The sequence below is a fragment of the Martes martes genome (genome assembly GCF_963455335.1).
Source record: "Martes martes genome assembly, chromosome: 7".
Lineage (NCBI taxonomy): Eukaryota > Metazoa > Chordata > Mammalia > Carnivora > Mustelidae > Martes > Martes martes.
In genome coordinates this window covers 66,449,647-66,474,632 of record NC_137894.1, presented here as the reverse complement: position 1 = coordinate 66,474,632, position 24,986 = coordinate 66,449,647, and the positions used below count along the sequence as shown (strand labels likewise).

General features: G+C 39.4%; 1 protein-coding gene across 1 annotated transcript in view; it reads right to left on the bottom strand.

Moving 5' to 3' along the window:
• The window catches only part of SLC24A5 (solute carrier family 24 member 5), a 28,099-nt gene extending 9,257 nt beyond the window's left edge, over nucleotides 1-18,842 (bottom strand). The window contains exons 1-2 of the mRNA XM_080809419.1: nucleotides 18,708-18,842; nucleotides 17,831-18,010 (exon numbers count right to left, since the gene is read on the bottom strand). Of these exons, the coding sequence (XP_080665545.1) occupies nucleotides 17,831-18,010; nucleotides 18,708-18,828 (301 nt within the window). The 5' untranslated portion in view covers nucleotides 18,829-18,842. The remainder of the gene's footprint in view (nucleotides 1-17,830; nucleotides 18,011-18,707) is intronic.
• Nucleotides 18,843-24,986: the final 6,144 nt, after the last annotated feature.

Sequence of the window (24,986 nt, the reverse complement as noted above, 5' to 3'; positions counted from 1 at the left end):
TGAGTGGTAATATGGTGATTGTTGTTTTAAGCCACTAGTTTTGGGGTGATGGGTTAAGCAGCCATTGATAACTGAACACCTGGCTATTGTTCACTTAATTTGTTACACTTTCTGAGTACCTACTATGCCAGATGCTTTTTTAAGTGCTAGGAATAGGACAGAAAACAGACAAAAGTTTCTGCTCTTGTGGAACTTTCATTCTAGTGAAAAGAAACACAAGTAAAATATGTGTTGTGTTAGATTTTTGATGTTATTATTGGAATTGTTTGGGGTTGCCATGAACCTCACTCATACAAGACAGTGAATTTAGCTGATAAATATTATATGTGTTCAGACTGCTCTACCAACTGGCTATTCTGCTATTTCTCGCCCTCTCCTCAGGCCTCCCTAGTCCCTGAGACACAAAAATATTGAAATTAGGCCAGTGAATAACCCTACCATGGCCTTCAGATGTTCAAGTGAAAGGAAGAGTTGCACATCTCTCACTTTAAATCAAAAGCGGGAAATGATTAAGCTTAGTGAGGAAAGCATGTTGAAAGCAGAGATATGCCAAAAGGTAGGCCTCTTGTGGTCAAATAGCTAGCTAAGTTGTGAATGCAAAGGAAAGTTCTTGAAGGAAATTACAAGTGCTATTCTAGCGAACACACAGAAGGTAAGAAAGTGAAAACAGCCTAAATGCTGATATGGAGGAAATTTCAATAGTCTGGCTAGAAGACCGAACCAGACGCTACATTCCCTTAAGTCAAAACCTAATCCACAAAGCGCTAACTCTCCTTAATTCTATGAAGGCTGAGAGAGATGAGGAAGCTGTAGAAGAAGAGTTTGAGGCTATCAGAGGTGGTTCATGTGATTTAAGGAAAAGCCATATCCATGACATAAAAGTGCAAGGTGAAGCAGCACATGCTGATGTGGAAGCTGCAACAAGGTATCCAGAAGATTGAGCTAAGGTCATTAATGAAGGTGGCTACAACTAAACAGATTTCCAGTGCAGACAAAACTGTTCTGTTGGAGGAAGATGCCATCTAAGACTTTCTTCATAACTAGAGAGGAGAAGTCAAAGCCTGGCTTCAAGCCTTCAAAAACAGGTTGACTCTTGTTAGGAGCTCATGCAGCTGGTGACTTGAAGTTGAAGCCAGTGCTCAATGACCATTCTGAAAATCCTAGGGCCCTTAAGAATGATGCTAAGTCTACTTGGCCTGTGTTCACAGTTTACTGAATATTTTATGCCCACTGTTAAGACCTGCTGCTCAGAAGAAAAGATTCCTTTCAAAATATAACTGCTCATTGACAATGCACCTGGTCACTCAAGAGCTCTGATGGAGATGTACAAGATGACTGTTGTTTTCATGCTAACACAGCATCTGTTCTGCAGCCCATGGATCAGGAAGTAATTTCAACTCTCAAGTCTTGTTATTTAAGAAATACATTTTGTAAGACTATAGCTGCCATAGATAACAATTCCTCTGATGGATTTCAGGAAAGTTAATTGAAAACCTGGAAAGGATTCACCATTCTAGATGCCATTGAGAACATTCATGATTCATGGGACGAGATCAAAATATCAACAGGACAGAACAGGAATTTGGAAGAAGTTGATTCCAACCCTCGTGGATGACTTTGATGACTTCTTCAGTGGAAGAAGTAAGTGCACATGTGGTGAGAATAGCAAGAGAGCTAGAATGAGAAGTGGAGCCTGAAGATGTGATTGAATTGTGGCAATCTCATGACAAGACTGTGATGGATGAGGAGTTTCTTCTTATGGATGAGCAAAGAAGGTGGTTTCTTGAGATGGCATCTTCTCCTGGTGAAGATGCTCTGAAGACGGTTAAATGATAACAGAGGATTTAGAATACTGCATACACTTGGTTGATAAAGAAGCAGCAGGGTTTGAGAGTATGGACTCCAATTTTGAAAGAAGTTCTAGTGTGGGTAAACTGCTATCAAACAGCATTGCATGCTATAGAGAAGTTGGTCATGAAAGGAAGAGTCCATCATTGTGGCTAAAGTCATTGTTGTCTTATTTTATGAAATTGCCACAGCCACCCCAGCCTTCAGCAATCACCATCCCAATCAGTCAGCAGCCATCAACACTGAGGCAGGACCTTCTACCAGTAAAAAGATGATGATGCTCTGAAAGCTCAGATGATGGTTAGCGTTTTTTTAACAAAGTATTTTAAAATGAAGGTATGAACATTTTTAGTCATAATGCTGTTGCACACTTAATGTAAACATAACTTTTATAAGCACAGGGAAACCAAAATATTGATTTCACTCACTTCTTTATTGTAGTATTTGCTTTGTTGTGGTGGTCTGGAACCAAACCTGCACCATCTGAGGTGTGCCTGTACCTGGGCTAAGAGTGCTCAAGGCAGGAGTGAGCATAAAGATTGGATGCTGGAGGCTAGCCTCTGTGTTCAAAAAACAAAAAGGCTGGCATGTCTGGAATAAAAAGTGTAGAGGGATAGCAGTAGGAGATAATTTAAGTGGCTAGATCAGGCAAGACTTGTGAATCTTAGTAAGGATTTTGGCTTTTATTTTGAAAGATACGGAAAGTGCTTGGAAAGTCATCCATTTACTGCCTGTCAATGATAAACCAGCCCTGGTCATCTTTTCTCTCATGGGGTTTTTTTGGTCTGAGAGACTAGCTGGAGGCTAAGCCATTTTGTGAAAAGTCCTCTTAGAAGAGCTGGAATGATTCCTCACTATTTGCCTTTGGTCATGTTGCTTGATGAACATGTTGCAGTGATAAATGAAGGGAGAGAAGTAATGTTTTGTGGAATAGATTTCATAACATTTCTTTTGCTGTTTAGAGTATCTACCTATCCATCGATTGATCGATCCATTCATCCCTGTGATGTGTAGTAAGACCAATTGGCCATAAAATTTAAAATACGACATGATAAGGCATATTGCTCTGTGATTAAGTTTTTTCATTTTAGGAGTGAAGTAAATGTTATCTTACATTCATGGTATACAATTCACTTTCATGTACATAATTTAATCATCAGTTATCCTCAGATATGAGTGGTGGTATTTCTATTTTACAGATGAAGACACAGGTCCAGGGACCTCAGTTACATGGATAGTAAGGATCTTCAGTGTAAGGAGTTTGGGCATACACCCTGAATCTATTGTTTCTAAATCCAATGCTATGTCTATTTTATCGCAGAAACCTAGCATAAAAATGGCACTCAGGCAAGCCAATTATAACATGATGGGTAACTGAGTTATTTTCTTCCCTGATTCTTGGCATGGGCATATTAATGTCTCCATTCTAGTCTTTCCTAGGGGAAATAATAGTTACTAGGACTCAGGGGTACTTAGGAAGTTTTCCAGAATATTCCAGAAGATGTATCAATTGAGTGATACTGGATATTGGATTATCATGAGTTCTCTAATCAAACCAGGGCCTGATAATATGTGGATGAAGTTGAAAAAGAACAAAATGCATTATTTTGAACTAAATGTCCAAACTCGGTACAGCTGAAGAGTGAATGACCAGAAGAATCTTCAGCCACTTAACACTAGCTGAAGAATGCTTCATTAGAAAAATTCAGTCCCAGGAGGTAAAAGGTGATCTATTGAGCTGTTTGTTGCAAGGTGGAAAAATAAGTAACTCTTCTGAACACTTCCACTATCAAAAGACAGTAACAATAAAGCTGGTTGCTATTTATTGGACTCTAATTGAGTTATGAAAGGAAAGATTCTGTAAAGATGGATATATAAAACTTCCAAGATATTTTAACAAGTTATATCTTAAGGTTCTAAGAATATTTTGTAAAATGGTTTATACCTTTGAACTTTAGAATAGACTGACTTTGTCTTCGCTGACCTTTGGGTAGCATTTCTCTCTGCTATAGTTTATTATTGAAGATAAATTGTTCTGGTTTTTTCCTCCCCTAGAGCTATTACTTTTTTCCTCTTTATTACTCTAAAGGAATAATCACATTTCCTTCAGGATATAGGAGAACTGTTCAAGGTGAGTTTTCTTTATAGGTTTAGATATCATTACATTGTTTAAATAAAGTGCAGCTTTATTTATAATAATGAGCTGTGGTCCATGGGTACCACGACTTAGACCAAAACTCATCAGACTTTCTCTTAAGCATATTGTCTTCTCTGACGCCATGTTGAAAAGCTTATAACAGTTTTTGAAAACTCTCTTCTGGAAATATAATTCAGTAGGAAGAGTTTTAAACTAAAATGAAGACCTGTATTCTGGCCCTGCCCTAATAGAGACTTCAGACAAGTCATTCAGACAAGCCTTGTGTTTTGCTGTCTGTACAATGGAGCATTGGATGACACGATCTTTGAGGTATCTTCAAATTTTATCAATTTTTATCAAAATGTAGAATATGGATTCTATGTTTTTAGACTCTATACCACTTTTTATTGTTAAATAAATTTCTTTTAATAAAAAACCCTACATTATTGAAAATTTAGGAAATAGAGTGGAAATATAGAAGGGAAAGAGTCACATCTTTGCCATTGTGTTTTAATCACTGCTATAATTTTAAGGTATTTACAGCCGTTTTCATGATGCATATTTTTTTAAAGATTTTATTTATTTATTTGACAGAGATTACAAGTAGGCAGAGAGGCAGGCAGAGAGAGAGGAGGAAGCAGGCTCCCTGCTGAGCAGAGAGCCTGATGCGGGGCTTGATTCCAGGACCCTGGGATCATGACCTGAGCCAAAGGCAGAGGCTTTAACCCACTGAGCCCCCCAGGCACCCCTGTGATGTATGTTTTGATAGAGTTATAAGCATAAGCTATATATATATATATATATATATATATATATATATATATATATATGTGTGTGTGTGTGTGTGTGTGTGTAATTTGGCACCCTCTGGCTCAATTTTAGAAGATACCCAAGGATAGCAAATTTTCATGCTTTGTGAATAGATTAGAGTTTTGGAACCAATCAAAGGTCATTCATACCCAAATCTAGTGACTGGGATGGTAGTCATCCTGTCTAGTTTTATTTTGGGTCCAATATGAAGTGTGACAGCAAGCTGATATATTTTTTTGTGATTTGCAAAACTGCTTCTGACATTAATTTCAAATGTATTTTTAGAAAAATTTTGAGTAAAACTTTAGATTTTTGGAATAAATGTCTAGCTTCTCAATGTACTATATATATAAGTATACATATATATATATTATGTGATTTTTTAACAATAAATACAAACATTTTGAGTTCTTTATAGTTACCCATAAATTTTGAAACCCTATATAACATATAATTTATAAGCAATATATAATATAATATAATATAATATAATATAATATAATATAATATAATGCTTTGAAGGTAATTCCACTTAAGAGGACTCCCACAAACCCCCAGTCTGAGGCCTATAATATAATGAATTTCCAACTTTCCTAAGCCTATCATATAACACATGCAGAAGATGTAACCTCACAGTTACCTCAGTTTTGGCTCCATAACTTGCCCAAGGTCACATAGATAGTAACTGGAGAGATGGGATGGGCACCTAGCTCTTTTTTACTCCAAGAAGCTACTCTTTTGTTATCCATATAGGTAAAGTGAAGAGATTAATGCATAGCTTTATTTTTGTTGTTGTTGTTTTTGTTATTGTCTGTTTCTGCTATTGTAGACTACTCAGGTAATACCCAGATGACTGGGTACTTATTTAGATCCATACACCTGGGGTAGATTTAGATGCAATCCAGGGGAACCACAATTTAGGTCAGAGGGAAAAGAAAAACAAAGAGGATGGAAATGCTCTTGAGAGAAGGATGAGTGCCCTTGAGTCAGGGAGGAAGCGCTATTCTTAGACTCTTTGTTCTTTGGGAAGGCTTTGCCTCTGTAAATTTCATGAGGATTAAGAATCAAACAATCCCATGAAACTGTAGGCTATCCAAATGCCACACTCATGGAATTATTAAACTCCCTTTCAATTTTATCAAGTTAGAACCAATTCTACGTGGAATTAAAACTTGCATTTCTTTCTTACTCTTTCTGAGACATAACATTGAAATTGAACATGGGCAAACATTAGTTCAAAGCAAAATGAACAAAAATAAGTTTTTAATACAAAATTAAATATTTTATTTAAGTATGTTTCCCCAACACCTTATTAAGATAATTTTCACTTAAGACATGTTATACCTCAAAGGATCAGCACAATGGAGGGATTAGCATTTCTGAGTAGTGTATTAGTGTAACATTTAAAAAGAAACATGTCTTAGTGAGCTTATGGTAGTCTTTGGGCTGTATCAAGTGACCAGTCATAAAGGGTTCTCAGTTTTCTGTGTAGTTAGCTTGGAAAAAGGTAAAGAAAGCTGCTTTAAACAGTGGTTAAATAAGTCCCCATTACCTATCAAAAGGATACATAAAAAGGATTTATTTTGGCTTTATACTAAACTTTTGTTGTTTCTAAGATTGGATTGCTTATAGAGATGAGAGATAATAGTCCTCTTTGGGCTAACAGTTAATATGGTTTGTATTTTTAATTTATATCATATATGAAATATTAATTTATATTTAAATGAAATATACTTTAAAGATACCATTTTTTAAACAAGGAAAGATTGCTAAAGATAGAATAAAATCACATGAATTTTAATGTAAAAGAAATAAAAGGATTTTAAACAGAATATCCCAAAGAAGTATCATTTAAGTTGCCTCATGGATATTAGATCAAAGAGTGGGTTTCATAAATTTACTTCCTAGCTTGTGAAGGTAGTACTGGCTTTTATTTGCCTTGAACTTGGTGTTTAGGCTCTAGAAGATGCTCCCTAGATTTGGTGTTTGCCCCAAATATATTCATATTGACTTTGATCACTCACCTTCTGCACTTCCATCTTTGCTGAGTAAAGGATTATAGTCTTTGTAGTCTATTCTTATGTAATAATGAATAAGTTGTGAATGTTTACTATGTTCTAGGTTTTTGTGTAAGCAGTTTAGTTATATTACCTCCTGTACGTGGCACACAGCTCTATGAGCTGTCTCTGTCTCCGTTTTCTGTCACCCACACACCTCAGGGTGTCCACCAAGTATGGGTCTAGGGTCTAGAGGAGCACGGCTGGCAGGGATGAGGGAGCTCCCTTAAGTATATTCTTTACCCCGTTACCTCTAGCTTCTTTGATCTCAGATAATATTCCACCTCTGATGACACCTTTTAACCCCTTCCCTGAATCCTCATCCTATTTCTCAATTCAGAAACTAGATCTTATCTCGAAGGTAAAATGCTCTGGACAGCTACAGTGTGATTTTTATTCCTTCTATGATGTGGAATTAATTTCACTTTATTCCTCTGTGTTCAAAGAATCATCATTATCGTCATTTCCTATAGAACCTAAATGGATGTGAAAGAAGATAGGATTAGAGGAAGAGGGTACAGCAACAGTATTTTCTCATATGAGTGCTACACAGTTAAGATGATAGCAAAATGTCTCAGGTTGTCTAATAGAGGTACATATTGATGGTAGGTGGGGAGAGAGTCTATGTGACTTCTGTTATCATGAGTAGGGTAAGGAGAAAGCAAAGATCCTTACTGGAGGAAGCCTCGGGTGGTGGTGGCTCGAGAAGAAATTGCCAGATCAACATAGATAGTGACAGACAGAAAAAGGTCCCAGCCAAGGTATTAGCAAGAGGCTCTGCCCTCTGCCACCTCCTGCTCGTCCTCTCCACGGAGACTCCAGTCCTGAGCCTCTTCTAGTCTTCATCTTGCTGAAGACCCTTCTGCTGACCAAATGAACCACTGCTGTGACTTGAGAGGGTGACATGGGGTAATGGGGCTGGGGTGGACCAGGGTCCTGCGAATTCTCCCTTTGTGTTCTAGGCTGGGACTCAGACCATGCACCTTACAGAAAGTCATTACATCATACATGATAATTAGGTCCCACAGTACTATACTATGTGCTCAAGGACATCCTAGACAAAATACTTAGGCCTCAGAGTCTAGTTATTATACTGTGGGCAAGTATTTATAACATTAATTTACAACCTCTAACAGGTTGCTGAAAGTCTAAACTGATTTTTTATTTAAACAATTCAGCAGATTCTATTTATTTTGTAGTATACTTCCTCCATAGTAACAGTGGGTATTTGATGTATTTTTTGTTTTGGTCAAAATTCCATTCCCTTGGGAGGAAAATGCCACTTAAGACTGTTTAAATAGAACGGTACTTCCGAAATAACCATATTATGGCAGTTAACCTCAAATAAGGATGTGTAAAATTGAGAACATTCTTGGATTTTGGCATTAGAACAGTCTCTGCAGGGTCCAAGCTGTGTAGTCTTTTTTTTTTTTTTTTTTTAAAGATTTAGAGAGAGAGCACTGTGGGGGTGGGGGTGGGGGTGGGGGCAGGGGGGGGAAGGGCAGAGGGAGAGACTCTTTCAAGCAGACCCCCCTGCCTGCTAATTGAGCACCCTGACTCGGGGTTCAATCCCACAACCCATGAAATCATGACCTAACCTGAAACCAAGAGTCTGACACTTAACCGACTGAGCCACCCTGGCACTCCCACGCTTTATAGTCTTAAGTAATTAGTTATCATCTGAGCCTCAGTTTTCTCATCAGTAGAACCAATCTATAGTCCTGATTTGGTAGGGTTTTTGTGAAGACTAAATGAAACTATCTCTATATAGTTTAGAACCATGCTTGGTCTTCTATAATTGTTTTATGATAAATAGCTAAAAAATAAATATATAAATAAAAACCTTCCATCACACTGTGGAATGCTTCAGTAAACTGTTTTCAGGATTATATTAATCCTTATTAGTTGACAAAATGGGTGGAATTATTACAACTCAGTGCTCATCAAAGAACTTGGGGAAATATAAAGCATTTGCAGACTTCTCTGAAGTCAGTTTCTGTGTCTGTAAACAAATTCCAGGGAAATTGTTTTTTATTGCTGATGTCCTAATTTGGATAAGAGTACGCTAGACCTTGAACAGAGAAATGACAGAATTAATCTATAGGCACTTAAAAAATGAATCTAGCCAGCACTATTTCTATCTCATTTTGTTGCCAGTTATTTTCAGTACGCAAGACCAGGGTCAATTCCTAGCAGCTGAAGAAGATTTAGCGGCAGCGTGGGCATCCATCAGTCATACATGCGATATTGTGATCTATAAGAAATATATATTTGGTCATTCAAATGAAAATACATGAACAAAATGTATTTTTCATATGTATTTGGTCTTGAGCCACAGTTACTGACTCAGGCTCCCTAAACCCTTGAAATTTCCTAAGTATTGAGAGTGATGAACGCATCTTTTGTTATGTTAACAAGGTGACTTTTGGGCCCCACCTAAGAGCCAACCTTGTAATTAGAGGGTTAGAACTTTCAGTCCTTATGTTAACAAGGTGACTTTTGGGCCCCACCTAAGAGCCAACCTTGTAATTAGAGGGTTAGAACTTTCAGTCCCACCCCTGACCTCTAAGAAGGAGAGGGACTCGAAGCTGGATCCAATGCCAATGGTTAATGATTTATTCAATCATGCCTATTTAATGAAGCTTCCATAAAACTCAAAAGAAGGGGGCGCCTGGGTGGCTCAGTGGTTGGGCCGTTGCCTTCGGCTCGGGTCGTGATCTCGGGATCCTGGGATCGAGTTCCGCATCGGGCTCTCTGCTCGGCGGGGAGCCTGCTTCCTCCTCTCTCTCTGCCTGCCTCTCTGCCTTCTTGTGATCTCTGTCAGATAAATGAATAAAATCTTTAAAAAAAAAAACAAACTCAAAAGAAGTTTTCTGGAGTATTCCCAGTTTGGTGAACATGTGGAGGTTGAAGGAGGGTGGAAGCTCCATGCCCTTTCCTTATACCTTGCCCCATGTATCTCTTCCATCTGGCTATTATGTCATTTTATAATACCAGTATATAACAAATATATAATTATACATAATTATATATTTATTATATTTATATTTATTTTATATATAATTATATATGTATATCCCTTTTCATAAACCAGTAATCTAGTAAGTAAAATGTTTCTCTCTGTTCTGTGAGCACTCTAGCAAATTAATGGAACCCAAGAAGGAGGTTGTGGGAATCTGTGATAGATAGCCAGTTGGCCAGGGGTAACAACCTGGGCTTACGACTGGTGTCTGAAACCCAGGGAGGGGTCAGTTGGAATCCCCAATCTATAGCTAGTTTTCAAAAGCACAGGTTTGCAACGGCATCTGAGTTGGGGGGTGGGGGAGAAGTCTTGTAGGCCTGAACCCTTAATCCGTGAAATTTGATGCTATTTCCAGGCAAATACTGTCAGAATTGAACTGATATCTTGGACACCGTGCTAGTGTCTGAGCGTTGCTTTTGCTGGTGTGGGAACCCTCCCCCGCCCCCCATGCATATACATTGGAATTGGGTTCAGAACCTATTTAGTTTGGCTTCAGTGAAGTGGGGTTTGCTAGAATGACCCTGGCTCACAGAAGCATTTGGTTTGGGAAGAGAAAAGGTGAAAGGACAGGGAATGAGGAACCTTTGATTTCCCTGTGGTCACCCACGGTATGGAGCCGCAGCTGTGCTGTGGTCAGTTACTAAGAGTAAAAGTTACTAAAAGTAAAAGTTACCAGGAATTTAGAGATGGATCCAACTCCTGTGGTTGATTCACTTAATGCATAAGGAAATGTGAAGTATGAGAAAAGGCAAAATATTCTACCCCTTAGTTATTGTTATCTGTAATAGCTAAATTAAAAGAGAATGCCTGACCAGACCTTGATGCTAAATCAAGCTCAGATTTCAGTGAGTCTGAGCATAGGCTACTAGCCTCAGAGCCTCCCAGCAAGGGGAAAATTACGCAGGGGTATCAGAAAGTACTTTTAAGACCTCTGGTTGCCAAGAAAGTGGTCAATAGAGAAAAACAGCAAAAATGAGAAACCATTGAAACCAGAGGGTATAGTGTGAAGGAACTGTTTCGTTTTGTGTATTGGTATCAGTAGCTTCCCGAGGAACCTTTCCTAAGGGCATTATAAGGGTGGTTTGGGGGCTGTGTCTGGTTTTGGGCGCTGCAGAGTGAAAGAGCATGTTCGGGTTGTTAATGGACATAGAGCTAGCTCACTGTGAAAAAATTACAGATGGCTATATGTGATCCATACACATAGGAAGTTATTCCAGAGAGAGAAGCCAGCCTAGAGGACTGGATAAAAGACATGGAAAGGTCTGTTTACCCTGAGAAGGCGGACTGCCCAGTTTTCCCTATGAATATCAAGCGGGACATCCCAGATAAAGCTGTTGATAATGCTTTGTATGTAGGCCATGTGGGACTGGCTTTATGAAGATTAGGGTATTCACCCACTGAATATGTCCATTACCCATGTCATGACAAATGCTGTGGTTAAGGGAGCCTTCATGAGCACCCTATAACACCTTATTGTTGCAAAACGGAAAAATAGGGAATCTATATCAAATGTGCTGAGCTTCCTCGCTTGGATCCTAGATGCTAATGAAAACATTAGGTTAATTAATAAGAAAATGGGAAGAGGCCAAGGGGAGAGTCAAGGGACTGTTTCCAAGAAGGTGAATGAAAATTTCTAGAAGGTTATTAAGAAATACATTAACAAACCAAATATTGAAAGGGACAAAACAAAGGAATCAGAAAGGAGAAAGTGGTAGGACTTGTCCCAGCAGGGTGGAAGTCTTTAGATGATTATTAGTAAATGGGATGAACAGGGATGCCTGGGTGGCTCAGTCGATTAAACATCTACCTTCGGCTCAGGTCATGATCCCAGGGTCCTGGGATCGAGTCACAAATCGGGCTCCCTCCTCAGCAGGGAGCCTGCTTCTCCCTCTGCTTGTTCTGCCTGCTGCTCCCCCTGCTTGTGCTCGCTCTCTGACAAATAAATAAATAAAATCTTAAAAAAAAAAAAAAAAGGAAATGGGATGAATAAAGCAGACATTGATTGGGTTAAAACAAAGGTTTTAATGAGTGTTACCTAAGGTTGGTGGGCCCATGGGACCCCCTATTGGTCACCCATCATTAAACGACCCCAAACACATGTGTTTTATTTACCCTTGTCTGGAGAAATTATAAAAACTGGAATGTAGCGGTTACTATGAGAAAATGGACCAGCAACCACTTGGGGCAGTGGTTAGGCAGATGAATCAAATTAAAGATTGACAAAGGGGCCAGGGTCCCTTGGGTTGACCCCTCACTGAGGACCTTATGTGCAAGTGTGGATAAATTGGGCAGTGGTGGAGAAGAGTAGTTTCCAAGGCAGTGCCCAATGGCCTGGCCATATGGTCAGATTAGAAAGGCAATAGGAACCTGTGGACTAAATGTATGCCTATATAAGACATAACCCTGTGGAAATCACTATGAAAATTTGAAAGGTGCGTCAAAGTAGGAGCCTATAAGAAGAATGCCCTTCTAAGTCTGGAAGGTGATTGAAATAGATAAGTAGATATCCCTGTATGCTCCCTTGAGATGGCTGCCTGGGGGGTCCATGAAATGACTAGACAGGAGGGTCTGCAGCAGAGCAAAGATGGGCTGAATCCAGACACATTTTTCTTGCACCCTCTGAAGCACAAAATGCCAATAAGAGCTGTCCTACCTGCCAACAAGAGAGACAGAGATGGCTATGTGTCAGATTCCCTGGTGGGAAGGTCCTGAACATAGCTGGCAAGTGAGATTGATGCTGGTAGCCTTCGGGGGCTACAAATGGGTCCTGCCTGACAGGAGTATTTACTGCCTCCAGTCTGGGTGTCACTTCCTTGGTATTAGATGCAAATGCTCAAAATACTATAAAACAATAGCAGCAGAAGATAATTGCATGGTTCCTTCACGCCAAGGAACACATTTTGCAACCCATAACAGCCAACAATGGGCAGAGAGATAAGTTTGATGGAGAATTGGAGTGGGCAATTGAAACACTGGTTATTGAAAATGGCGGAAGAAAAGGGCACGGAGGACTGGTTCACCAGCCATCACCAGTGTGTGCTCACCCTAAAAGTGCGGAGTCCTGAAGGGGTGGCCCCACTTGATAGCTTCCTGGTTTCTGGTGGGTCTGGGCAAGAGCGGGAAGGGAAGCTGTTGGTATTCTTCCTTCCGCACATTGCCTCAACTTCTGTTTTGTTTGTTTTGTCCCCCTGCTAGGTGCAGGGGGTCCCAGGACCAGGGCTGCCGCTACAAGGGCTGGAAGCAGGGAGGATGAAAAGCCAGAAACTGTGACCATGTCTTTAACACTTCTGTCATGATTGCTGAGAGCCTGGTGGGATAGGGTGTACCTTTACCCCCTTTGCCAAATTGGGGTTAATAGTGAATTCAGCTTTATTGCTTGTAGTAAAAATAGCTCACTAGTTGTGCACCTGTGTGGCCTTACACTGTGTGATGAGGAATGGGCTGAGGGAGAGGCGCTTGCTAGTGTTGCTGTCCGTGATCTAGACCTGCACAGTGGGCTGGGTAGTTACCAATGACTGAATGAGAGTCTGGTAATGGGCCAGTATCTTTGGACTGCCATGATTGTTTTGCCATAAGGGGAATATGTGTGTGAAGACCAGGAAGTGGGCTGAGATATTGTGATGTATTTTATATATATATATATATATATATATATATATATATATATATATGAAATATATATATATATATATATTTTTTTTCATTCATAGCTCCTGGCTTCCAGCTCCCAAAAGCCCTGGAAATTCTTAAGTGTAGAGAGTGATAAAGGTGCCTTTTGTTATGTTAACGAGGCATGTTTTGGACACTATCTAGCATGGCTGTTGGTTGCCAAGGGAGCAAACCACGTGATTAGAGGATGGGAACTTTTAGTCCCAACCCCTGGTCCCCAGAGGAAGGAGAAAGGAGAAGGGCTGGAGGCTGAATCAGTTGTCAGTGGTCAATGCTTACGTGATGGAACCTCCCTAAGCAAAAAACAAAAAGATGGGATTTGAAGAGCTGGGGGAGTGACGTGTTTGGAAAGGACAGAGAAGCTCTGCTCCCCTTCCTTGTACATTGCTGCAGGATCTTTTCCCTCTGGCTGTTTCTGAGTATATATCCTTTTACAATAAACTAGTAATCTGGTAAGTAGAGTGTTTCTCTGAGTTCTGTGAGCCACTCTAGCAAATTAATTGAACCTAAGGAGGAGGTCATGGGAACCTCTGATTGATAGCCCATTGGTCAGAAGTATAGGTAAGAACCTAGCCTTATGCCTGGTATCTGAAACCCAAGAAGGGAGTTGTTGGAACTCCCAATCAGTAGCCAGTCAGTCAGAAGCATAGATAATACTTGGGCTTGCAGACGCCATCTGAGGGCAGTGAGGGCCAGGTGTGGAGGCATTCTGGAATCAGACGCTATCTTTGGGTAGATAGTGTCAGAATTGCTTGCTGTTGGGGGAACTGCACCCCCCCACCCTACCTCCCACACGTTGGAATTGTGGACCCAGTTCTGGACTGAATACTAATTTACACATTTGTAATATCTACTGTTATCATATTTCAGAGCAAAGAGCGATTCACTTGTCTGCTGATGATGTTTCAGAGTAATTCCACAAGTGGCCTGGTGGAAGTCATTATTATAAATCGTCTGTGAAGTCACTTAATGAAGATTATTTTGAAGTAGCTATCTAAATTTTAATGCAGTTTCTGCTGCAGGCCTAGAAAAGTTATTTATTTATTTACTGCTCTCAAGACAATTTTTCTATAAACAAAATTCTTGATGAATTTATTCTTTTAGTCAAGTCATTGTTTAGAAATGTGAAAACGAAAAAAAAAACAAAAACAAACAAACAACCACTTTTTGACTTTCTATTTTCCAGGAAGAGAAATTTTCAAGGTGGGACAAAGTACCTTGAACTTAGAATTTCCTAGTTTCTGTTTTTTGTTTTTTTTTTTTTTTAAAGATTTATTTATTTATTTTAGAGAAAGAGAGAGAAAGAGAATGTGTGAGCCTGTGGTTGGGGGTGGGGGAATGAGAGGCAGAGGGAGAGGGAGAGAGAAACTTAAGCAGACTCTGTGCTGAGCTTAGAGCTTGATGAGGGGTGCGATCTCACCACCCTGAGATCATGACCTGAGGCAAAACCAAGAGTCACGCTTAACTGACTAAATCATCCAGGCAGTCCAGGCGCCCAGGTCATGGTCCTCAGGGTCATGAGATTGAGCCTTGAGTCAGGCTCTGAGCTCAGCATGGGTTCTCTCTCTCCTCCTCCCTCTGCCCTTCTCCTGCTTGAGCACTTTTTCTCTCTCTACCATAAATAAATAAATCTTAAAAAAAAGTAAGATAAATAAAAATGAAAAAATTCTTATTTTAATATAATTAACATGATCTATGTAGGTTTTCTAACTAAAGGTTCAGTCCTGGCAAAAGGGAGATTATTACAACAGTTAAGAGTATAGAAGCAGATGTACATACATATATATGTAAGAATTTAGTATGTGAAAATTGGTCAGCTTTGTGAAGATAGCATTGCACCTATAGTAAAACAAATTCTTAGTGAAAGAAAGAAATAAATGTAAAAAAAAAAAAAAGAGAGAGAGACGGGTGCCTGGGTGGCTCAGTGGGTTAAAGCCTGTGCCTTCGACTCAGGTCATGATCTCAGAGTCCTGGGATCGAGCCCTGCATCGGGCTCTCTGCTCAGCGGGGAGCCTACTTCCTCCTCTCTCTCTTGCCTGCCTCTCTGCCTACTAGTGATCTCTGTGTGTCAAATTAATAAGTAAATAAAATCTTTAAAAAGAGAGAGCAAAAGAGAGAAACTACATGTAAAAGAAAATATGACAGTTTTTCTGACCTGGGGATAAATGTCTTTCTAAGTATAAAACCAAAAGGAGAATCATAAAAGAAAATATTTATAAATTCACTTAAAAATATATAAACTTCAATGTGAGAAACACACAAAATACAAAAGCAAACAGTGGAATATGAAAAAGCATATGATATAAAAAGTGTTAATATCCTTATATGAAAAAAAAAAGTCTTGGGAATCAATAATAAAAAGACAACTACCCTCCTGTTAGAACATGGGCAAAAAAACAAAAAGCAAAACCACAAATTTCAATAAACATGAAATGTTCAACCTCACAAAGAGTAGGATAAATCCAAATTTTATAAAATGAAGTTCCATTTTTAAAGCAATTAACAAAAATATTTATTATGTTATTATTCATGGTTTTCTAGAGTAGAAGCTATCCCACACTCTGGAGGTTTAAGTTGGCATACCCTTTGTGAAGTGTTTTTGGCAATGTATAAAATAAAGCTCAAAATATGCATAACTCTGTATCTTTATAAAAAAAATGATCAGAGAAGTTTGCAAAGATTTTATACAAGTACAGGCTTTTATTGCTTGGAATAAAAAAACCCTCCAAATGTCCAAAGAAATTAATAATTTCAAAAATTATACATTTCTACTGGGTACCTACTGTGTCTAAAACCCAGTGTTAGATACTTACATCATTTACAAAATCATGCTACCATTAAAAATCATGTTTTTGTACAGTAATAATATGGGAAAGTGTGAGGAAGAAAATATGAGGAAAAAGAAAAAAACCTCAAACTCTATTTATATCAAGACCTAAAAGCCTGAAAGGAAATACATCAGATGCTGACTGTGGGGATCTCTGGGTGATTTTACTTTTTTCCTTGCATTTTATCAGTCTAGGTAAAAATACTATGTTAAAGTAATTTAGTCTGTTTTGTAGAAAAATATCAAGGTCATCATAAAATGGAAGGCCAATATAAAAATGACGATATTTAGACCTACTTGAGTTAAATCATAATAATTATAACAATCTTATGCTGACCCGTTCTATGAATTTTTTTTTCTTAAAACAAATATGTGTTGAGAGCCTCTGTTCTTGTCAGGTTCTGTTGTAGGTCTTAAGGATACTGCAATGGTGCAGTGAACAGAAGAGAAAATCAGGAGCATTTCAGCAGGGCCAGGGGGATGGGGCCCTGGGAAAAGGGAGAGTTAATGTTCTAGCTCTCTCTGGGAAGAAATGCTAGCAGAGTGTGTGTGGGGGTGGGGATGGGGGGGTTGGGGGAGGATGCTATTTCTGTGCAATCCTGTAAGCATGCAGCTGGACACCTAACCCTTAACTTTGACATTCTCTGAGGTAAGCATGCTCAGTCAACTAAACCAACCAAGCTGGAGACAGACTGGAAATTTCTGCTGGCACTTCTGTTGCATAGGGCATGACTCATCATTGACATCCTGATTTAAGGGACTAGGATACCAAGGAAAGGTCTATGCTCAGAATTCTTGTGTGATCTACATGGCTGAGGGGACAGAAGAGAGAGGCTTGGCCTGGCAGATCTTATTTTCAGAAACCAGTGACTGAGCTTAAAGTTTAATAACTGAATTTACAATTATCTGATACCTGAAGTCACTTTACATAAGATGCAGGACTTATTATTTATTTATTGGTTCATAAACACCAGTTAGTCTCCTTACTAGCATAAGGCTGAAAAATGAGGTGGGGGGGATAGTCCTTAATGTCATTTGTTTACCACCCATCTACCTTAAAAAAAATTGAAACAATTTTAGAGTAAAACTGCAGGTTTTTTAAAGTATAAAATGAGCATTAGGAATGCCTTATCTTAAGCGTACACATCAAGGGCATAAATGCGAAAACTTGGAACAGTTTACTAACAAATGGCCAGGGGTATAGGAGACAAAGAGTTTCTGGAGAGACCCATTGTAATAATAATTGCTGGGTACTCATTTAAAGATGCCACGCTGCCCGTGAACTACCAAGAAAAACCACACACAGGCCCGTTCCTTAAGGCAGGACCCCTCAACACAGAAGTCCGTGCTCTGTGACCAGCTGAGATGGACAAAATTGTTGCTGAGCTGTTTTAAAGACAGCCATGCGTGTGTGGCAACACCATTTCCGAAGCTTATAGGGGAGATTTCCAGCCACTTACCTTCACTGATGATTTCCAGGGAGGGTAGGAAGTACTCGTCACAGACAGTAGACACGGCCATGAACATGTAAAGGATAATTAGGAAGTAGATGACAATGCCTCCATCTGTGCGCTCCTGTTTCGTGAAAAACCCTTCGGGAAAGTCCAGTGATGGAGACATAACACATTGGGTGCTATTTCCTGGTAAGGAAAAGAAGGTGAAAATTTGAAGTATGCTGGTGTCGCTAGTTCCAAGCCCACAAAGAGAGTTTTCTTAAGAAAACTAAGTGTGCGGTCACCAGATGGAATTTTAAGAACCCTAGTGAAAATGTATAAGGCATTTTGGATATGATGTAGAGCTTTTGAAAAAAATAATCATTGGGGCCCAAAAGAGGAACTTTAATGAAGTAAGCTGATGATAGTGAAAGAATTAAAAAAAAATCATGAAATCACTCTTCCTTGTCTGCTTTATTTCTAAAAGGGAATTCTGAACCCTTCCTCCTCCTCCAAGAGAAACTGTATCTCTGGTGAGAAAGATTCCTAATATCTGTACAATTTCATTTTCCCATTTCAGAGCCCAAGCTGCCCACGGGCCTGTGAGGAGCCCTCCACTGTTGCAGAGAGAATTTCTAAGATGAAAGAAGATTTTTTTTTTCATGATGAAGTCTCCAACAATAAAACCTGGAGACTCGCCTCCTTCATGAAACCTGTGAATTCTTTCTGAGCTATCTCTGAGAACTTATCTGAGGGTTCAAAAGCTTTTGATATTCTTCCAGATGCTAAAAATCAGAGGAGGAAGCATGAGCCGAAGTAAGTCAAGTGAGTATTTTCCTCTCTTTGTCCCTCCGTCTGTACATGGCAGCTGCGGCAGGGGCAGCTGACCCCAGTGTCCACCTACCTGTGGCCCTTAGGAGACGCTGGGGCAGGGAGGCACTCGGGGGAGGCAAGCGTGCAGTAGCCCCGAGGATGCCGAGGAGCAGAGCCCTTCTTGCCCACCCTGGGCCCCCTCCAGTCGGCATTCCTGCTGTGCTCTTACTGCAGAGTGCTGCTTTGGGAAGGGGGAAAGGGTGGAATAAGCTGGGTCATGTGAGGAGTCTCCTTCCTGCTCACTGCCCTGCCCAGGACGCATCTCAGCCAGGCCTGTGCAGGAGGGAGGGTGAAAGGAGCCAGGCAGTCTCCTCTGATCAGGAGCCCCAAGCTCCAGAGAGGCTGGGGGAGGTGGGGAGGAGAGCAGATGATTCCTGTGTACAGCTGTAGTCGTCCCTGAGGCAGATCCAGGCGGCTTGTTCTTTAAGGCATGGTTTGATTTACTGGTCTTCATAGTGGCTGTGATTTTGACTGTCTCTAGATTTGGAATGACCTGAGTTTGCAACTGCTTCATCTCCAGCCCTCACTTCTAGAAGTTGCTGGGACTGGTGTATGTGAATTCTTTGGCTAGGTACGCATGTTTTTATCTTTTGGGGGGCCTCTCCTCCTCCTCTCCCGCTAGGGCTAGAGACAGAAAGGTAATTTTGGAGGCTGTTGCAATAATCTCGTGGAGAAATGATGGGAACTTGAACCAGAGCCGTAGCAATGGGGGTGGGGAGAAGTGGACAGCTTCAAGAACTGTATGGAGACATGGTGGATGCATTTGATCATTGATTAGCTGTGCTCTCTGCCAGAGATTTTGAAATGCAAATTCAACAAGCCAGGGGGTTTCAAACACAAACTACTATCTTCCCTACTCTAGCATTTATTGCACTTGCCAAGGCATTAAAAACTTGGGGCAATGAAGTAACTTGTGCCTAATAGCACAGACCACATAGTTTGGGCCGTAGCACTGCTACTTCCTAGCTATGTGTCCTTGGGCACGATATTTAACTTCTCTGCTTCTCAGTTCTACTCTCTGTAAAAAGGGAATGGTAGACCACCTCACCTGTGGGGAGGATGACATAAATGAATGCATGTAATCTGCTTAAAACAGCCTCTGCTACGTGGTCAATGTTACCTATTTATCTATCATCTGTCTTTATTATTATCAATGTGTTACTTTTGATTAAAATAAAAGCTTCTTGGCTAAAGGAGTTCTTTTTTTTTTTAAGTTTTGCAATTCTCGTGGTTCCTTTGCTTTGCAGAAAAAGCATAAAAATTGATGTGTTTGCTAAGTTTTAGATTTAGAAACTGGGTTTTTCTGGTGGAAAAGAGTAAGTTGTTTCCGGATGCTTATTATGATTCTGGGTTGGTAAAAATTCTCAAACGCCCTTTTGTTTTGCTGGGAATTGGTAGCCATTATAAACCTCTCTGAAATGGTCATTTCTAGGAACTGTCTATCCAGATGTGTGGTGTGGTTGTGAGGTTGGGACGATGAGTCACCAAAGTGTAGCTCAGAACAGCAGATTCTCAGCAAGCAGTGTCTGGGCTGCCGAGCCCCACAGAAGGCGGTGCCCTGGACCATGAGACCATGACCTCAGCGCCAGCAGTGGCCGAGGCCAAGGTAGAGGCCACTTAATTTTGTGCTGAGTGGATGTGTTGCATGAGCCTTTCCTCTCCAAAATGCAATAGTTCCACCAACTGATAAAACTAAACATTACAAACAAAGTAGCACAAACATTCAAACCATAGTATTTCCAGTGCCCAATATCAATCTGGGAAATAGTAAATATCTCAAGATACCAGCCAATTACAATGGAATAGAGTGCTTACGCATAGTAGGTACTTAAAAAACGTTTGTTAATTGATTACATTGTAATGATCTTTTTTTTTAATTTTTAAAAATTTTATTTATTTATTTGACAGAGAGAGAGCACAAGTAGGCAGAGCAGCAGGCAGAGAGAGAGGGAGAAGCGGGCTCTCTGCTGAGCAGAGAATCTGATGCAGAGCTGGATCCCAGGACCCTGGGATCATGACCTGAGCCGAAGGCAGACAACCAACCGACTGAGCCACCAAGGCGCCCCCATTGTAACGATTCTTAAAAACACATTTCCCAGAGCACATATGTACTTGCTCTGAACAAATGATAAAATCAAATAGGAGTTTATTGAGGAAAGAGAATTTAGGAGGTGAATTATACCTATTTTATACGTTTATTGCTCATTTTACAAAAGGATCTTAAAAAGTTTTTTTATGGTAAAATAAAGCATAAAGCCCAATGAAATAAATGTGTAGTTTATTGTTATTATTATTATTATTTTATAAGATAGAGTCCCTTGTAAACACTGTAGATCAAGAACTAGAACTTTGCCAGCCATCCTAGAAACCCCTTCATGTGCCTCAATCCCACCTCCTCCTTTTCTTGGAAAGTAAACAGCCACCGACTTCCACAGTAATCACTTCAGTGTCTGTGTATTTTTAATTGTTTATCACCCACTCCTAAATGGGAGCATCTTCAGAACACTATAGCTTAGCCCTAGAAAAAAAGACCTTCAAGTTTCTTTTAGTTTATAGATTTCCCCTCCTTTTTCTTTTCTTTATAATTTATCTATTGGGAAACCCCAGGGCACTTGATCTGTAGAGTTTCCCACAGTCCTGATTTTGTTGAGTGTGTCCTATGGTATAGCTCAACATATCCCTCCATTCTTCTGTTTTTGGTATTGGCAGCTGGATGCAGAGGCTTGATCAGACTGGGTTCTGTCCCACTGGCAAGACCAAAGTGGGTGGGCCGGTGTGACTTTCCTTAGAAAGCACACAAGGTCAATTTGTCTTTTCTTTTGTGATGTCAGCAGCCTTTCCTTCTCTAGAGGTCACAAAAGGGTCATGTTCTAATTCTATAATTTTTTTTTCACTTATTACTTGGAGTATTTTATAGTGAGATGATTTCTATCAACTACTCTTTGGGTACCCAGGAGTACCCAGTTTATATGGAAAAGGTAAGATATGTGCTTGATCCTTTTCCTCTACTGATCATTTCTCAAGTTAATTGGTTTTCAATTTCCTTCCAAAAATAACCAGCTAGATTTAAAAAATGAGTATGAATCAATGTATTTAAATATATTTGATAGCTTCCAATTGCCATGATTATCCTTTTTAAATTTCAAATCATCTCATCTTTAGCCTTATCTTTGGGTTGACTTCTGAGAGCCTTTGACATGACCTTAATAGGTTTTAACTGCTTTCTTATTACCTGATATAAAAGAAATATTCCAGGCTCATCCTACACACAAAACCAATCATTTCTTCAAAATGACCCTTTATTTTTTTAAGTGCAAAGTATATCCATATCATGATCTAAGACTCTGGGTTACTAGCAATGCTTATTGCTACTGCATTGCTCATTATTTGTAATCCCCCCTGCCCCACCCCTCGCCATATCTCTTTATAAAATATCTCATGAGTTCATACTCATACCTCCTATTCAAGGGTCCTGGATGATAGAATTGGCATATCGAGTATTTCATAATTATTTATTTCCTGGTCCTATGTTAGATATATGAGTCTCAAAATGATGACATTGATTCTACCACCACTAATATAATCACTAAGAAAAGTCCAAAATTTTTGCTTATGCTCTTTCCATTCTTCTATTCCAAGAGCTATAGCCTATCTGCATTGCTCCCTTTAATCCTCATTTAGTCTTGGTACTACAAGTAACTACATTTTTAATGTTTGCCACTGTTCTAAGGTTGATGTTTCTCTAGACATTTTGATGTCTGAAACATATTTTCTAATAGATCCCTTGGAAGAACTCATAGGAACTGTGTTCTTCAAGTTCTTTCCTGTCTGTAATGATTTCTCAATGGTCTTTATATTTGAAAGTCAGCTGTGCTGGATATAAAATCACTGGCTCACATTTTTTTCCCTTAAGTATCTTATGTTGCTCTGTTTTCTTATGACATAAAGCATTACTGTTGACAAGCTGATAATTATATATATAATTTTACTCCCCTAAGATGTCGCTTGCTCTTTTTTCCTAGATACCCAGAAGATTTTTTATTCTCTTTCTTTAAAGTTCAGTAATTTTATGAGAATATCATAATGTTGGTCACTTTAAGTCACTATTCTTAGGTATAGAATGTGCTCTCTCAGTGTGTAGTTTCAAATTTCTTGATTTCAGGAAAGTTTTAGAGAATTATAGTTTTCAGTATTTGTTCTGTTTCCTTTCTTTGGATTTATTCTCTCAGGGACTTCCACTATTTTTATGTTGGATAGTCTTTGGGTATCATCAATATTGTTACTTGGTCATGCATCTCTTTTTATCTTTTTCTTCATTTCTTTTTGATTTTAAATTTTTTCATTTTCCCTTTCTATTTATTTTAAGATATTATCTGTTGTGTGTGTGTTTTTTTTAAAGATTTTATTTATTTATTTGACAGACAGAGATCACAAGTAGGCAGAGAGGCAGGTGGGGGGGCGGGGAAAGCAGGCTCCCCGCGGAGCAGAGAGCCCAATGTGGGGCTCGATCCCAGGACCCTGAGATCATGACCTGAGCCGAAGGCAGAGGCTTTAACCCACTGAGCCACCCAGGCGTCCCATTATCTGTTGTGTTTATTGCTCCTATGTTCTTTCAAGTTTCATACTCATTTTTTCAAAAATTTTTCTTTTATATCTAATATTTCCTGATGACTAACACCTCATTTCTGAGTTTTTTCTTTCTAAATCTGATTTGTGTTGTTCTTCTTATCTCGTGTGATTTTCTTCATGTCTTTTAGATTCTAGTTACAGTTTGATCTGTTGTGTGGGCATGTCTTCCTAACATGCTTCCTGTGTCTGAAGCAAGGCTCTTCTCCCCCTTATTCTCTTTTATTCTTATGGTAATTTTGTGTGGGATTTGACCTTCACATCTTTCTTTTCCTCATTTTTATGTGAAACAAATTTTTCCTGAACTTTAAGAATAAGGTGTTGTTTAGTGTAACTTCTCTCAATTTGCAGAGATGGCTCTTCTATTGTTTTCTTGTAGTGTTCAAAAAAATCATGACTTGCTCTCTGAAATTTACTGGCTCTGTCCTCCGTGCCTACTTTTATTGGGACTTCCTCTTTCCTTTCTTTCCTACTGTTGCTATCCTGGTTAGCTTTTATTCCATGACTAGAAGTTTCAAATCTCTGTGTGTCAGCCCCATCCTGGAAGGGAGTTCTGCTTGATTATTTTGAGACTTCATATGTTTCAGACCCTATCGTGATCCCTTGTACTCAACCACTGTTAGACTAAGCCAAAACTTTTGTTTGCTTGTTTGTTTGTTTGTTTGTTTTTGACTGGTGTTTGCAAATAGTCCTATTTCATCAAATTTTTGTTGTTATTTTGGGGTGTCCTGTTCTCAATTTGGTCAGATTGCCTGTGCCTTGCCTGTACTTTCTCCCACATAGAAGCTGATACCATGTATATTTGGTGTCATGAGGGTGCTTCATTCCCCACTCATTTGTGTTTGGGGCTGCTGGTGGTAGCTCCAAACAGCTTTCTGTTAAATGCTGTTAATGGGTCTTTGCTATCTAGTTGCTTTGTCTGTTTCTATTGGAGATTTGGAAAGACTGAGAAGCCATGCCACTCCTGCCTCCATCCTGAAAAACCTTTTCATCTTTAAGCAAAGGAATCCATAGTTGTATTTTTTTAACCAGAACTTTTTTTTAGTCCATTGAACATATGGTTTACTTGACAAAGATTCTATTTACATACAACCAGTAGGAAACTCTTCTATTATGTAAAGTCACATACAGCTAAACTGTTAGTGAGGTTCCTGCTGTGCTAACAAAACAAAACCATGAAGCTATTGGATGTTTGATCTTGGGATGATGACTTTACTTCCTAGGGCTTCCTCGTGCCCATTTGTAAAATGAAAGGACTGGGCTAGATATGTTCTTAATTCTTTTTATTAGCATTTGCTAGTCGTCAACATTATCAGACTCTTGAGTGGTGGTTTGCATTGAAAGGGAAATTAAAATAAACAAAAAATAGAGAATCTCCAGAAGAAGCCATCTCTTGAAGTGGCCAAGGGACTAACCCATTCAGATTGATACAGAGATGGTTATTGAGCTGTGGTCCAATTATAGACTGGTAGTCATCCTTTCTTTTAAGATGTTAAACTCTCAGAATTACCTTCAGCTCTTCCTTACTCACTGACCGCCTTCAGTTTAACAGTCTTCCCTGGAATACCTGGGCCTCTGCTGAGTAAGATGTCACCAGTTGTGCTTAGGAATCAGAGCTAACAGTCTGTCTTTACTAAACCTGAGATCTCCTTGTGTATCATGCGGTATAAATTTCCTATCAGCC